The sequence below is a fragment of the Ylistrum balloti genome, unplaced genomic scaffold (assembly GCF_031769215.1).
Source record: "Ylistrum balloti isolate Yb309-2 unplaced genomic scaffold, AGI_CSIRO_Ybal_v1 Utg369662, whole genome shotgun sequence".
NCBI classification, from domain to species: Eukaryota; Metazoa; Mollusca; class Bivalvia; order Pectinida; family Pectinidae; genus Ylistrum; species Ylistrum balloti.
This window is the reverse complement of record NW_026781912.1, coordinates 1,298,270-1,312,863: the sequence shown is the minus strand read 5'-3', so window position 1 is coordinate 1,312,863 and position 14,594 is coordinate 1,298,270. Positions and strand designations below refer to the sequence as shown.

At 34.1% G+C, this 14,594-nt stretch overlaps 1 protein-coding gene across 2 annotated transcripts; it reads right to left on the bottom strand.

Annotated features, from left to right (window-relative positions):
- Positions 1 to 2,924: 2,924 nt before the first annotated feature.
- Positions 2,925 to 14,099, bottom strand: LOC132559126 (proton-transporting V-type ATPase complex assembly regulator TMEM9-like). 2 transcript variants are annotated; one of them, XM_060223736.1, is made up of 5 exons: positions 14,027 to 14,099; positions 12,780 to 12,922; positions 11,234 to 11,324; positions 10,567 to 10,698; positions 2,925 to 7,384 (listed from the first exon to the last, which is right to left on the bottom strand). In XM_060223736.1, exons 1-5 carry the CDS (start codon positions 14,081 to 14,083, stop codon positions 7,232 to 7,234), a joined length of 576 nt encoding a protein of 191 aa, XP_060079719.1. In that variant the 5' UTR covers positions 14,084 to 14,099; the 3' UTR covers positions 2,925 to 7,231. The 2 variants fall into 2 exon arrangements, with proteins under 2 accessions (XP_060079719.1, XP_060079728.1); XM_060223745.1 differs by having other exon boundaries at positions 10,576 to 10,698.
- Positions 14,100 to 14,594: the final 495 nt, after the last annotated feature.

The following is a 14,594-nucleotide window of genomic DNA, read 5'->3' as shown; positions in this document are numbered from 1 at the left end:
CTAACTTGTAATAGATATGGATGAGGTTATTAGTGGTTTTCTGGCAATAAGCCCAGTCCAGGCAATAAGCCCAGACCTGGTAATAATCCCACACATATTGATTGACTGGGCTTTCTCTGGGACCTCTGATGTTAATTTAGAGGTTATTTACTGCCCCTGGCTTATTGTACAATCATGACACTATTTGCTGGACTGATATGGTACTGGTATTAATGTCTCTGTTTAACACTGCAGTATATCTGATATCTATCATTTGGTTAAGCAGATTAATCCACCTGTTTAATGTTAGATTGTCATTCATGCACATCCATTAATTAAGAATAATAATGCTAAGAAAAATGTTTTTTAATAAAATAACATTTGCCTCCCAAGAAATAATTTGAGCAAGGTACCAAAAATTAAGGAATTTTCTTACCTTATATAACCTTAAAATCAATCAAAATGCACACTATATTTTGACAGAGGAGTCAAAAATTTAAAAATTATTTTTCTTTTGAAAGCATTTTGTACATACAAAACCACTTTCTAATTTTCATTAATGCTATAAAAGAAAAAAATGTATGCTTTATTAAAATAAGGAATGTTGGTAAGAGATTTGGTATCACACTTTATATTTTTCATTCAGGTTAATTGCTTTGAAACAGATTGATGGTGCAATGAATACAACCCTATTTACTCTGTCTTCATCATTAACTGTGACAACTGTTAGGAATGTTTACTGAATTGAAATGAAGAAATCTGATGCTAAATCCCTCAATGTTTTGGTGTTTTTTATTATTTCGTTTTTGTCATTTTCTTTTATATTTACATCTTCATGATGCTGATGGTGTTAACAGCCTGGTGGAAATATCACTTTTCACTCCATTTCATATGAAACATCTATAAGTGTTGAAATGAGATTAAGTATAGAATAAATGAAAGTTAAACCTATCAGTTGGTACCCTTTTGTCTGGGGAGCAACGGGGTGACCATTTCACTGTTGATTGAGGAATTAAACACTAGTTGCCTAGGTGAAACACAGGTGCATTATCATTGTTCTGGTTGGATGTCATACATATCCATTTGTCTAGGTTACAGAGGAAGGAGGACCAACAAAGACAAATTTAAGCTACAAATGATCACTCATTAGGTAATTAAACATCTTAAAGAATTATCTCCCCTTTTATTATGATATGTGTTTAATCACACTGCTGTACAACGACTTGTTACATGGAATATTCGTGTCAGACATTAGTAAACTGTACAATGACTTGTTACATGGAATATGTCAGACATTAGTAAACTGTACAATGACTTGTTACATGGAATATTGGTGTCAGACATCAGTAAACTGTACAATGACTTGTTACATGGAATATTGGTGTCAGACATCAGTAAACTGTACAATGACTTGTTACATGGAATATTGGTGTCAGACATCAGTAAACTGTACAATGACTTGTTACATGGAATATTGGTGTCAGACATCAGTAAACTGTACAATGACTTGTTACATGGAATATTGGTGTCAGACATCAGTAAACTGTACAATGACTTGTTACATGGAATATTGGTGTCAGACATCAGTAAACTGTACAATGACTTGTTACATGGAATATTGGTGTCAGACATCAGTAAACTGTACAATGACTTGTTACATGGAATATTGGTGTCAGACATCAGTAAACTGTACAATGACTTGTTACATGGAATATTGGTGTCAGACATCAGTAAACTGTACAATGACTTGTTACATGGAATATTGGTGTCAGACATCAGTAAACTGTACAATGACTTGTTACATGGAATATTCGTGTCAGACATTAGTAAACTGTACAATGACTTGTTACATGGAATATGTCAGACATTAGTAAACTGTACAATGACTTGTTACATGGAATATGTCAGACATCAGTAAACTGTACAATGACTTGTTACATGGAATATTCGTGTCAGACATTAGTAAACTGTACAATGACTTGTTACATGGAATATGTCAGACATTAGTAAACTGTACAATGACTTGTTACATGGAATATGTCAGACATCAGTAAACTGTACAATGACTTGTTACATGGAATATTGGTGTCAGACATTAGTACAATCATTCCTGAGTTACTCGTTAGGTCATTCGAGACGGATATGATGTCTGTTTCACCCGAGAGAACTTGGTTCACACATATATATATATATGTACCCGGATGCTCCTAAAATGACGATTGACTCATCTGTAATCAGTATGATAATGAAAGGTAAACATGACATGTCATTGATACATATGTTTCCCCCAATCATTATATTGGTCATATGAAGTACTTAACTGAAGAATTTAATATGATCACAAAAGAACAAAAATACAAGATTTCATCATTTTTTTCCTACAATATATTTTATTATGTATATCTGTAGACACATCATTATCACAACATTTTTTCCTGTTCAATCTAGAAATCACTGAAATAAAACCGTAACATGTTACACAATGGGACTGATCTCCACAAATCTATTATCCTGACAATACTTATTTACCAGTGACCATCCCTGCCTCTAATAATCAAAAGATAATCGTGCAGACACATCAGATTTCTTTATAAATCATATTTCATTTTTTTATCAAAAGACAACTCCAGACACAAAATAATTATAATTTCTTATTGAAAAATCTGCTTTTCCTCTTCTTATTATTTTTTGTCAGTGAACATTTCCGTTAATTTTTTTTGCAACTTGAATAACTTTTTAAATGCAATTTTTATCAATTTGTTTGAGTTTTCTTGGAATGCAAAGTAAAGAAACATGTAAAACACCTCCTCACTCCTCAATAATACACATCCACACTTCACATACAGTAAATATGATGTAGGACTTCACATACAGTAAATATGATGTAGGACTTCACATACAGTAAATATGATGTAGGACTTCACATACAGTAAATATGATGTAGGACTTCACATACAGTAAATATGATGTAGGACTTCACATACAGTAAATATGATGTAGGACTTCACATACAGTAAATATGATGTAGGACTTCACATACAGTAAATATGATGTAGGACAGATCTTAATCTTCAACTCTCACTAAACTGGGAAAAAACGATTTATTGTAATCCATAAACCCAAGGTTTATATTTTTTCCTTTTTTTGTTTATCTTTTTAGTGAAAAAAATTGATATAAAGCTATCATGTTTAATTGTATTTATACTTTATAGAAAGTCTTTTCATGAATTTTGAGTAAAAGGGAAAGAGTGAATCAGTTTAAACTTCTGGAGAAATTAAATGGGAGGCAAAAATTGCATGAACAACAACACAATTGTATGTAAATAAAAATACCAACATACAATGGTGGTCATTTATAAAATAACTCATACATAGACACAACAATTTGGAAAGAGCACAATGTAATGTAAATCAAGGAGTCAAATATTTTCACATTGAAAGGCAGACAGGATTTGCTTGCTCTTTTTTTAATCGGTTATTTCCGCAACCTGATTCAAACTGCAGTTTGCAGCTTAAAGTGTGAAAAGATCCTACTGATTACTTAATAAATTATTGTGTACAGAGTTATAAACTTCATGTAAAAATATCGAGATGTTATTGATTGTACATCTGTTCAAAATGAATAATTCCAATACATTTTTCAAACCTGATTTACCAGAAAAGATTGACCTACAGTTTTTTGGGCAAACAAATGTGAATATAAAAGTAAATATATACGTGACCACAAACAAAAAAACATAAATATCACAGATAGAATTCAAATAAATTACGAGGATCTGTTGTATCATCACTTAAATTGATAACTCATTTTCGTCCAGCACTTTACAATACTCAAGACTTAAACTTTATCTACCCAATTATTTTGACAATCTTTGTTTTACTTTGACCAATAATCATTTGGATGCCTTGCTGTTCCTTTCACTTCCTGGGTAATATTATTATACTTTCCATTGTGTTAGTTACTTAACATCTACCGTTATTCAGCTTCAAAATGTAACGGTCACATCAATAAACTGTGTCCTGTTGATGGCCTGCCTAGGAGGCTGGAACATGTCTGCAGTCAGACGTTTTCCAAACCTGACATCAGGAGTTGCTGCTCTCTCTTTTACCTTGATAATACCCAAGACAGACAGATGGATAATCCTAGGCCTTTTCATATCAAATTGAGGTACCAAATTTTAGACATCTTGGTGATTAGCAAGCGAGACATTCACAGTGAAAGTTCCAACCCACCACAGAAATTATCTATTTATAAACCAAAACTTGAAATGTTCAAATACTTTCAGAAATCAATTGTAAATGTTTTTCTTCTCTCATTGACAGCCACGACAGAGATTCTTAAAAATGACACAACAGAAACACACATTAACTGTTATGGCTTCTTCATCAATGGATTTCAGTGTCTTTGTATTTTTGTAGTGCTTCATTATAAGTACAAAATTTCAAACTTTTTTCTGCTTTTTCAGGGAAGAGATGCCATATGATTCATATGACCAGTCATATATATGGTGTGAAGATGATATTCAATTATGCTAAAACAGAATGTCGGAGTTCAACAAAGATAATGAAAAGTAAATTTGTTCTTAATGGCATTCTTAAAGGGTTGCGCACCACTCTTAAACTACCTGTCAGTATAATTGTAAACAAAATCAAAATGTAATACACACAAGCACGCACACGCACACACACACACACGCACACACACACAATCACAAACACATACACACATACATACACGGCAAAGGAAATACCATCCTCACTCAGTAGTCCAGAAACTGCATTTGCTTTCATGTAAGCAGTTGAAATGGTTGGAAAAGATGAACCTGAGGGAAAAAAGACAAGCACAGACCAGGATCACAGTTGACCTGCTGATTATACAGCATGTGCTGTCCAAGGAGACCTATCATACCTAGTCAACTGACTAAATACATTTTATAGCTGATTTTCAACATGACAAAGGGTACAGGTCAACATTGCTTCTTTTCATCTAGAAAACCTTAAAGTACACACTTTCTACACCAAGTATAAACTGGGTTATTACATCACGGAATAATTCTGTTTCACCTGAACCACATAAACTGGTTAACCAAAAAGTGGTCTACGATGTACTCATTAATTTTATCAACTTTTCCCACCATGATGGAATAGTCGTATACCCTCTGTCATGTCCAGAGAGTATTTTGGGGTTTATATCATTTCTGATACATAAAGTTCTATTGTACATAGTATTAATCTCCTCAAGCTTCACTCTTAATAACAAAGTTTCACAGCAAAGATCTTAAACATTGAAAGTTATCATTGTCTTGTGAAAATACAACACTATCAACACCTCTGAACTGAATCTACAGACAGAGGTCTGTTTATGATGATCATAAAAAATGGAATATCTTATGAGAATCAACAAAAGAAATTGATTTCAGGTGATCAGGAAGACAGCTGACCAGTCTGATATTTTGGTTATAACAATATTTCTCATACAACAATCTATTTACAACAAAACAATTCTTTGGCAGTTTCTATGTATATTGAAATATACACACAAAGTACTGTACACCCAATTAAACTGACTCTACAAAAGCTGAGCCTTGTTAATCAACTGCTATATCAAGCATGTGTTTTGATCAGATTTTTTTTTTATTGTAATTTTTTTTGTTTCAAAAAATTAATTTTTATCTATATCTTAACTTAAGGTGGTGTAAAGGGAAACAAATTTGGTTATGTTTTCTGTTGGGGGATAATCTTTGTGATAAATAATTCCAGAATATTTCCTAGCAGAAATTCAGCTTTGACACTCCAGATATTTCCACCTAAAGGATACAATTTTACAACATGCTATCAAAGGGTAATTTCCCCCGATTTAAAAAAAAAGCCTCACATCACGGTAGAGCCATTACCTACACAACTGAACAATATCACATGAATGCACACTAAGAGTTATTTTCAGGTACACATATGTCCTTATTTCCACTTCACAACTAGACAATAAGTTTTTGAAAACTAACATCCCTAATACTATCACACTTAACATATATCTGGTATTGACATCAGTTATTAGAACATACAGTGTATTAATCTACAGTGGTGATCATACATAAATCCCCTGTCAAATAAATACATCAGTGAGTTAATTCTAACCCCTGTATTACCCATCATTTGCTTCTTGTTTGTATCAAATCCTTCTTGTAAAGCCATGACATGTCTATAAAGTTCACCAATGAATTACATACACCAGAACCCGTTCACTCTGTATTATTGCAAAATTCACAGGTAGGCAGTTTGTCCAATACTTGTCCGTTCATATTTCATACCTTAGCCATTGTATAAAAGTCATCCATTTAAAAATGACACCTGCATATAAAGATCACCAAGGTTTACACAAGTGACTGTTGTAAACAGATTAGTTAAAAGCACTTTCTGACTGAACTATAAAGATCACCAAGGTTTACACAAGTAACTGTTATAAACAGGTTAGTTAAAAGCACTTTCTAACTGAACTATAAAGATCACCAAGGTTTACACAAGTAACTATTATAAACAGGTTAGTTAAAAGCACTTTCTAACTGAACTATAAAGATCACCAAGGTTTACACAAGTGACTGTTATAAACAGGTTAGTTAAAAGCACTTTCTGACTGAACTATAAAGATCACCAAGGTTTACACAGGTGACTGTTATAAACAGGTTAGTTAAAAGCACTTTCTAACTGAACTATAAAGAAATGATTCACTAACAGATTGCTAATCTTTTATGTATGACACAAATCTCAATGTGTAAGAAATTCTGTTTGATTCCTTACTATGATAATAACCCTGACCTGTAAAGGAACAGTAATAACATGTACCAAGGTATTTGTTGTTACAACTTTTTGTAGTAAAATGTTATAATGACTTGTGCATGTTTACAAACTACCATAGAAATCTCATTCCCATTAAGAACTTTGTAAATATTTAACAGTATACTTTTTTTTAAAACATTTCCTCCATCTACATTTTACATGGTCTCAATGATGCCTTAATTTTCTTTAAAAACCAACATTGGAAATATATCTATAACATCATGTACATACTACCAATAACCAAATGGTAACATAGTACAATACATTGGCTATTTCTTTGATTAATCAAGTCACAGTAGGCAGGCCAAGATACCTGTTGTAAACATGAAGCAAATACCATATTTATCATATTGAGATCTTAATGTATCATTTTTCTCCATTTCAACATATGCTACCATCATGACTTAAGGAGTATGTTTTAGTTGAGGAGGGCGTGTCGGTCGTAGATTGTCTTCCTCTGCTCCTGTACGGTTCCCTTCCACTTCTTCTGTTCATCCGTCACACGGTTTATAATTGATCTTTGTCTTGTCATTTCTGGACGACTGGACATCTGAGACACAGAGTGGTCATCCTACGAAAGAGCCCAGTCAGAATAATGTTATTTTGTTCAGAACCCATAGAATACATAGTAATGCTACCACCACAGCCTTTCTTTTTAGAAAATTTATTAGGATCAAAAGTCAAATGCTAAATATCTATCCATTTTAGTAAGATCTCCACAATGAAATAAAAATAATAATTTCCTTAAAAAAACAAAATCAATATAAGCTAACACATTATTTTCACGGCCATATTTCTGTTCAAAGATAGTGGTTATCACATTGTAATGGGGGAAAAATCCAGATTATTCTAATCATATTGAAATATTTCACATACACAGAGGAACCTATTTATGTTCATTTTCTTTATTCCAAATGAACCTAGTTAGTAGTATATGGCAGTAACTAGGCAAATCATTTAGTTCCCATACACCAGTAGTAGTCTAATATGATACTAATTGTAAATAGAGATGATAAATGAGGCAGTATAAGGGATAACAACAATCACAGTTTTCATGAATATATAGCTATATATATGTTTTGATATATGTACATCGAGTTAATGTAATAAGTCATATTGGTTGCAAGATACATATATTTCTACTTTCACTTTCTAAAAGTTAATGTACATAGGTACATCTGTATTATTCATTTACCGGTATTTTACCCACAAAACATGGAACAATGTAAGGTGATACAAGTTCAGTTTCATACTGATGTCTGAATGATCAAATTCAATACAATTCAAGGTTGAAACTAAAAGTCATAGACTATCAGAATCATGTTAATAGATGATTAAATGTTTGCTTTCAACTTTAACCTGTGATCACTATGTTTGTATAATGATATAATAAACCTAAAGTGAAAGTGGAAAGTGCATGGTAATTCCCCTATATTTAATAGATGTATTTGAAATATAGGTGCTACAGCATAATTAGTACATCCTACCTCTAGAGTGAAAGTTAGTAAATCCTACCTCTAAAGTGAAAGTAGAAAAGAATCTTGTAATTATGCAAAAGTATCAATAGATTCTTTTAATTTCTAAGATATTACAGAGGTAAATCATGTTTTTTGTAATGTTATTTATTTTCCAATTCTATTAGAAAAATTCACAACACCAGCACCATTAATATCAGAGCAAATTTTACCAGCAAACTCAAGTCTCGCCACAATGTTTAGATATGAATGTGAGTATCTTCGATCACCATAGTTTACCCAAAATGAGCCCATGACAATTGGTTGTGTTGTTAAAATCATAACATTTTAAATTAAATTAAATTCATTTATGAAACCTGATTATGGCATGGGCTAATATTACTGAAAATTATAAATCACACAGCAGAATTAGAAGTGAAATGAAATCACACAAACACACTTAAAATTAGTTTTGTGTTTTAGGGAATTTAAAGAGGAAAGCTACATGTGTATTAAGCCCAAAAGTCTAAAGAGCAACCTCAGAAGAACATCCGAGGTGTGTGGTAAATACTCCCTAACTGTACCGGTTTGTGTTTCTTAGGAGGTTGAGAAATGGCCGAGGTGTGTGGTAAATACTCCCTAACTGTACCGGTTTGTGTTTCTTAGGAGGTTGAGAAATGGCCGAGGTGTGTGGTAAATACTCCCTAACTGTACCGGTTTGTGTTTCTTAGGAGGTTGAGAAATGGCCGAGGTGTGTGGTAAATACTCCCTAACTGTACCGGTTTGTGTTTCTTAGGAGGTTGAGAAATGGCCGAGGTGTGTGGTAAATACTCCCTAACTGTACCGGTTTGTGTTTCTTAGGAGGTTGAGAAATGGCCGAGGTGTGTGGTAAATACTCCCTAACTGTACCGGTTTGTGTTTCTTAGGAGGTTGAGAAATGGCCGAGGTGTGTGGTAAATACTCCCTAACTGTAGCGGTTTGTGTTTCTTAGGAGGTTGAGAAATGGCCGAGGTGTGTGGTAAATACTCCTTAACTGTAGCGGTTTGTGTTTCTTAGGAGGTTGAGAAATGGCCGAGGTGTGTGGTAGATACTCCCTAACTGTAGCGGTTTGTGTTTCTTAGGAGGTTGAGAAATGGCCACTCCATACTGTAAAGACACTGATTATGGATTGCATGTGATGGGCCTCATGTATGTTGTTCAGTGAGGTGGCCACCAACTACTACATGTACATGGCCCTAGCTGTTGAAAAGCCCATGAACCCACAACCAAATGAGTACTTACGTGTTCTTATTCTGAAAATCCCCCTCTAACACTATTAGTTATAATGCATTTTGGAAAACAGTATCTGAAAATTTTCATATTAACAGAAACAGCTTTCTCTATTTCAGTGAGTGAAATATATAGAAGGTATATCATTCAATACATATGTACAATGTATAGCTTGAGAACATTCATATTCATCCGGAATACCTCAGGAAACCAGAATAGGGTTGAGGTGTTCCAAATGTATTTATGTCACATTGCAGTGTATATGGTACTCATCATGTTAACATGGATGTGTTGTTACATGGAACATCATTAGAAAATATGGGTGTTGTCACAATGTGTACTGTATGGTTTGTAATAGATGGTACAAAATCTATTAACTATTATCCAGTTTTTTTACTATAAACCATACACCAGCTTACTGTAAATCACTTTAATTTTCTTACTCACTGAATTTACTATTTTGAATTTACAATTTCAATAATTTGAATTATGCTTTCAAAATCAACTGGTCCTTGTCTTTATGATGAATCATATCAGAATACAAATTTGTTGATTTGTTTAATGTATTGCAAAAACAAATGTTATAGGAAATATTAGTTATTTACAGTAAAAGGGCAAATTAAAAATGTTAGTAATGAGAGAAATGTGTAGTGTCACCATATCCTCCACTGCTGCCAATAGACTACCTTAGTGTAAGTAGGATCATAACAGTGAAAAAGTCCAGACCTTTTAACCAAATTTAAACCTCAGTACACAGTCATTTGACTGATGACAGTGAAGTCATCAAAACATCACATACAAATTTTCTCCTAGGTTTGTGTTGTATGAAAATCTATTCAATACTTAGGGATGAAGATCAGAACTACACAAATATAGATTCATAAATTTCCTGAATATTTAAATATTAAAATAATCTATATAATTTATACAATAAAATTTACATTGATTGTTGACAACATTAAAAACAGATAGAGGATATGGTGACAGGGGTGTAAGTAAGTAAGCAGGCTACCACACCCGCACACAGTACCAAATTCACCTCCTCATTTGTCTGTTGTTGGTACTGTGTTGGCCGTCGTGCGATCAGTGGATCCAGACACAGAAGGAACAGCATGTAAACAAACAGCAGTGACACCACACAGATGATGAAAATCACCACCACCTATTCAAAACAATTACATTCATATATGGATTCAACAACAGAAACTCCAAATCCTCAAAGATATTTATTGAAAATTTATGTTAAAATTTGCAGTTTTCTAGCCTTTACTGAGGGTCTAATTCAATAGAAGAAAAACAGAAAATACTTTTATTTGGCAATAGATAATTGATTTATTCCAGTCCATGTGCCTGTTTCTTCATACATAAGGTTCACTATGATTCTGGTTATCACACAATTCATTGCCCCTTTCGTTAAGTACAGTTGGCTGTGACAAGCTTATCTGTAGCCAATGCTATGCTTATTTCAGTCACAAGGTCATTGCTATATAAATATCAATAATGCTATTACTAATGTTTATCGGTGATGTGACATCAGATAGTTAGTGTCTACAGAAACTTAATTAGAATGTGTAGCAGCTTGCAATCCATGTTACAGGACTAAGTGCAACATCACTATACCCAAATCACTCCAGTGAATCCCTACTGACACCAATACTTGACATGTGAAGAAGACAGAAATCCCGTTATACACGTACCTTGATGGTGGTTGTGTTACGTTCCTCATATTTACATTCACACTGTACACACAGTTCATCTGTAGCATTGGTCACCACATGCTTGCATTTACTGAAAAATGAAATAAAAAATTACTACCATTTTCAAAGATTCCAACAAAAAACTTTCAGCCAAAATAAAAAAAATAAATTCTCTTCTAATGAGTTAATCATGACAACTATAAGTTAATTTTAGTGTTTGCAGGTTTAAGTAAGAGTAAGTGAGTAGCAGAGGAATAAGAAACTACATTTTCATACAAATTAATATAATTTTTTTCATATACACTTGTACATTGTATATCAGTGAAATGTCATACAAACTGCATGACTGTAAATGGTTTATAAATATACCAAGCGATTATCTTATATAAGACATGTAACATTTACAAATATGTTTACCAATCATCAGGACCACACACAACATTTACAAACACACAACATTCACACACACACACATGTTTACCAATCATCTGGACAACACACAACATTTACACACACGTTTACCAATCATCTGGACAACACACAACATTTACACACACACGTTTACCAATCATCAGGATCACACACAACATTTACACACACACGTTTACCAATCATCAGGATCACACACAACATTTACACACACACGTTTACCAATCATCAGGATCACACACAACATTTACACACACACGTTTACCAATCATCATCACACACAACATTTACACACACACGTTTACCAATCATCAGGATCACACACAACATTTACACACACACGTTTACCAATCATCTGGACAACACACAACATTTACACACACACGTTTACCAATCATCAGGATCACACACAACATTTACACACACACGTTTACCAATCATCAGGATCACACACAACATTTACACACACACGTTTACCAATCATCAGGATCACACACAACATTTACACACACACGTTTACCAATCATCTGGACAACACACAACATTTACACACACACGTTTACACACAGGATCACACACAACATTTACACACACACGTTTACCAATCATCAGGATCACACACAACATTTACACACACACGTTTACCAATCATCAGGATCACACACAACATTTACACACACACGTTTACCAATCATCAGGATCACACACAACATTTACACACACACGTTTACCAATCATCAGGATCACACACAACATTTACACACACACGTTTACCAATCATCAGGATCACACACAACATTTACACACACACGTTTACCAATCATCTGGACAACACACAACATTTACACACACACGTTTACCAATCATCTGGACAACACACAACATTTACACACACACACGTTCACCAATCATCTGGACAACACACAACATTTACACACACACGTTTACCAATCATCAGGACCACACACAACATTTACAAACACACAATATTTACACACACACACACGTTTACCAATCATCAGGATCACACACAACATTTACAAACACACAACATTCACACACACACATTTACCAATCATCAGGATCACACACAACATTTACACAAAATCATGCTTACCAATCTTCAGGATCAAGGATATCTTTGATGTAAACACTCTGCTCATTTTTGGTGACATTGGAGACGAGTTTTGGACACACACACTTGCATCTCTTGTCCTCAAAGCTTGTCTGTTGTAATGTAGGTTGAGCAGTGGGCACTTTCTGTAAACAATCATGTAGTATTACCATAATTTATAACTGCATACAAGTTAATAACCTGGGTCCTCCACTATTAGAACTGTATGGGGAGGTAATAATCAGACCTAACTGCATTGTGTAATCTTTGATCAGACCAAACTGTAAGGGTGGTCTATAATCAGACCTAACTGCATGGTGTAATCTTTGATCAGACCAAACTGTAAGGGTGGTCTATAATCAGACCTAACTGCATGGTGTAATCTTTGATCAGACCAAACTGTAAGGGTGGTCTATAATCAGACCTAACTGCATGGTGTAATCTTTGATCAGACCAAACTGTAAGGGTGGTCTATAATCAGACCTAACTGCATGGTGTAATCTTTGATCAGACCAAACTGTAAGGGTGGTCTATAATCAGACCTAACTGCATGGTGTAATCTTTGATCAGACCAAACTGTAAGGGTGGTCTATTATCAGACCTAACTGTAAGGAGAAGACTATGATCACTTCAAACCAAGCAGGTTTCCAATTTTATTATCTATATATACTTATATATATGGTTACTGCTAATTTAGAAATTTAGCTGGCTAAGGCTATCCAATGGTGGAACTGATCCAACATGTAACAATTTCTCATCACATATACATATACACACACACTAACACACTACCATTCGATCATGGTCACGGCACCAAATTTGTAATAAGAAGGAGTAATGATAAATACTCTAACCAATCAGGGTATCGAAGTAGCGTTCCTTCGGTCTTCAGTCGGATACTCTACTGTATATGACTAAAGGGACTTTTCCACCTGCTGAGGCTATGAAGGTGACCAGTAATCAAAACTTCTAAACCAAGCTAAACTTGAACCATGCTCGTCACTATTCTTTGTCAGTTCACGTAAATCCGTCATCAGTCAGCATTGCATATGTTTAAGGTGGCAGTTGAACTACAGACGGGCTCTTACATACAGAATTGTGATACAGGAGATTTTGTAGCTAGGCGTGACGGAAACGGTCTCAATTACATTGCAAAAAGCAACCATTTGACTTTTTAAAGCAAACAATGCCATTTCATCAGATCTAAATATAGTATATCTACTTAAGAAATGAGCGTAAATATAACTCACCTCGGTAAATACAGAATTTACAACACAAATAGCGATAAGTAAGGCGTAAATCTTCATCCTGATCGATTGAAGTAATTTATGAAGAGTGGATTCAAAAGGGGGGTAACTCGTTATTGCAAAATACTGAGAAGTTAATAATTTCAGAAAAAAACTGGCCTGTGTATTTTGGTTATATGGCAAGGTCGGATTTAAGTAAGCATTCAGAGAACTATCAAAATACGACAAATTTTATTCATCGATTTCACTTTTAAATGTAGACATTTTATTTCTTTTGCCACAACTGATAAAAAATACAGTTTTTACTACTTAATGCGGTCGGAATGATCCGCTTTTTAGCAATACCCAATGTAATCGCAGAGTTAGCTCCCTTCCGTTTCCTGATTACTTCCGTCAACACTGATTTCTGCTGCTTGGATCTTCTTATACGTTAAAACAGGTGGGTCGTCAGAAAATGTGTTTGTCTCGATCACTACGAGAGCCATAATATCATTAGAAAGATAAGAACACGAGGTCTGCTACTCCGAGTTTCATCCGACCGTGATCTGTTATTCCCGAAGAAGAGACGTGC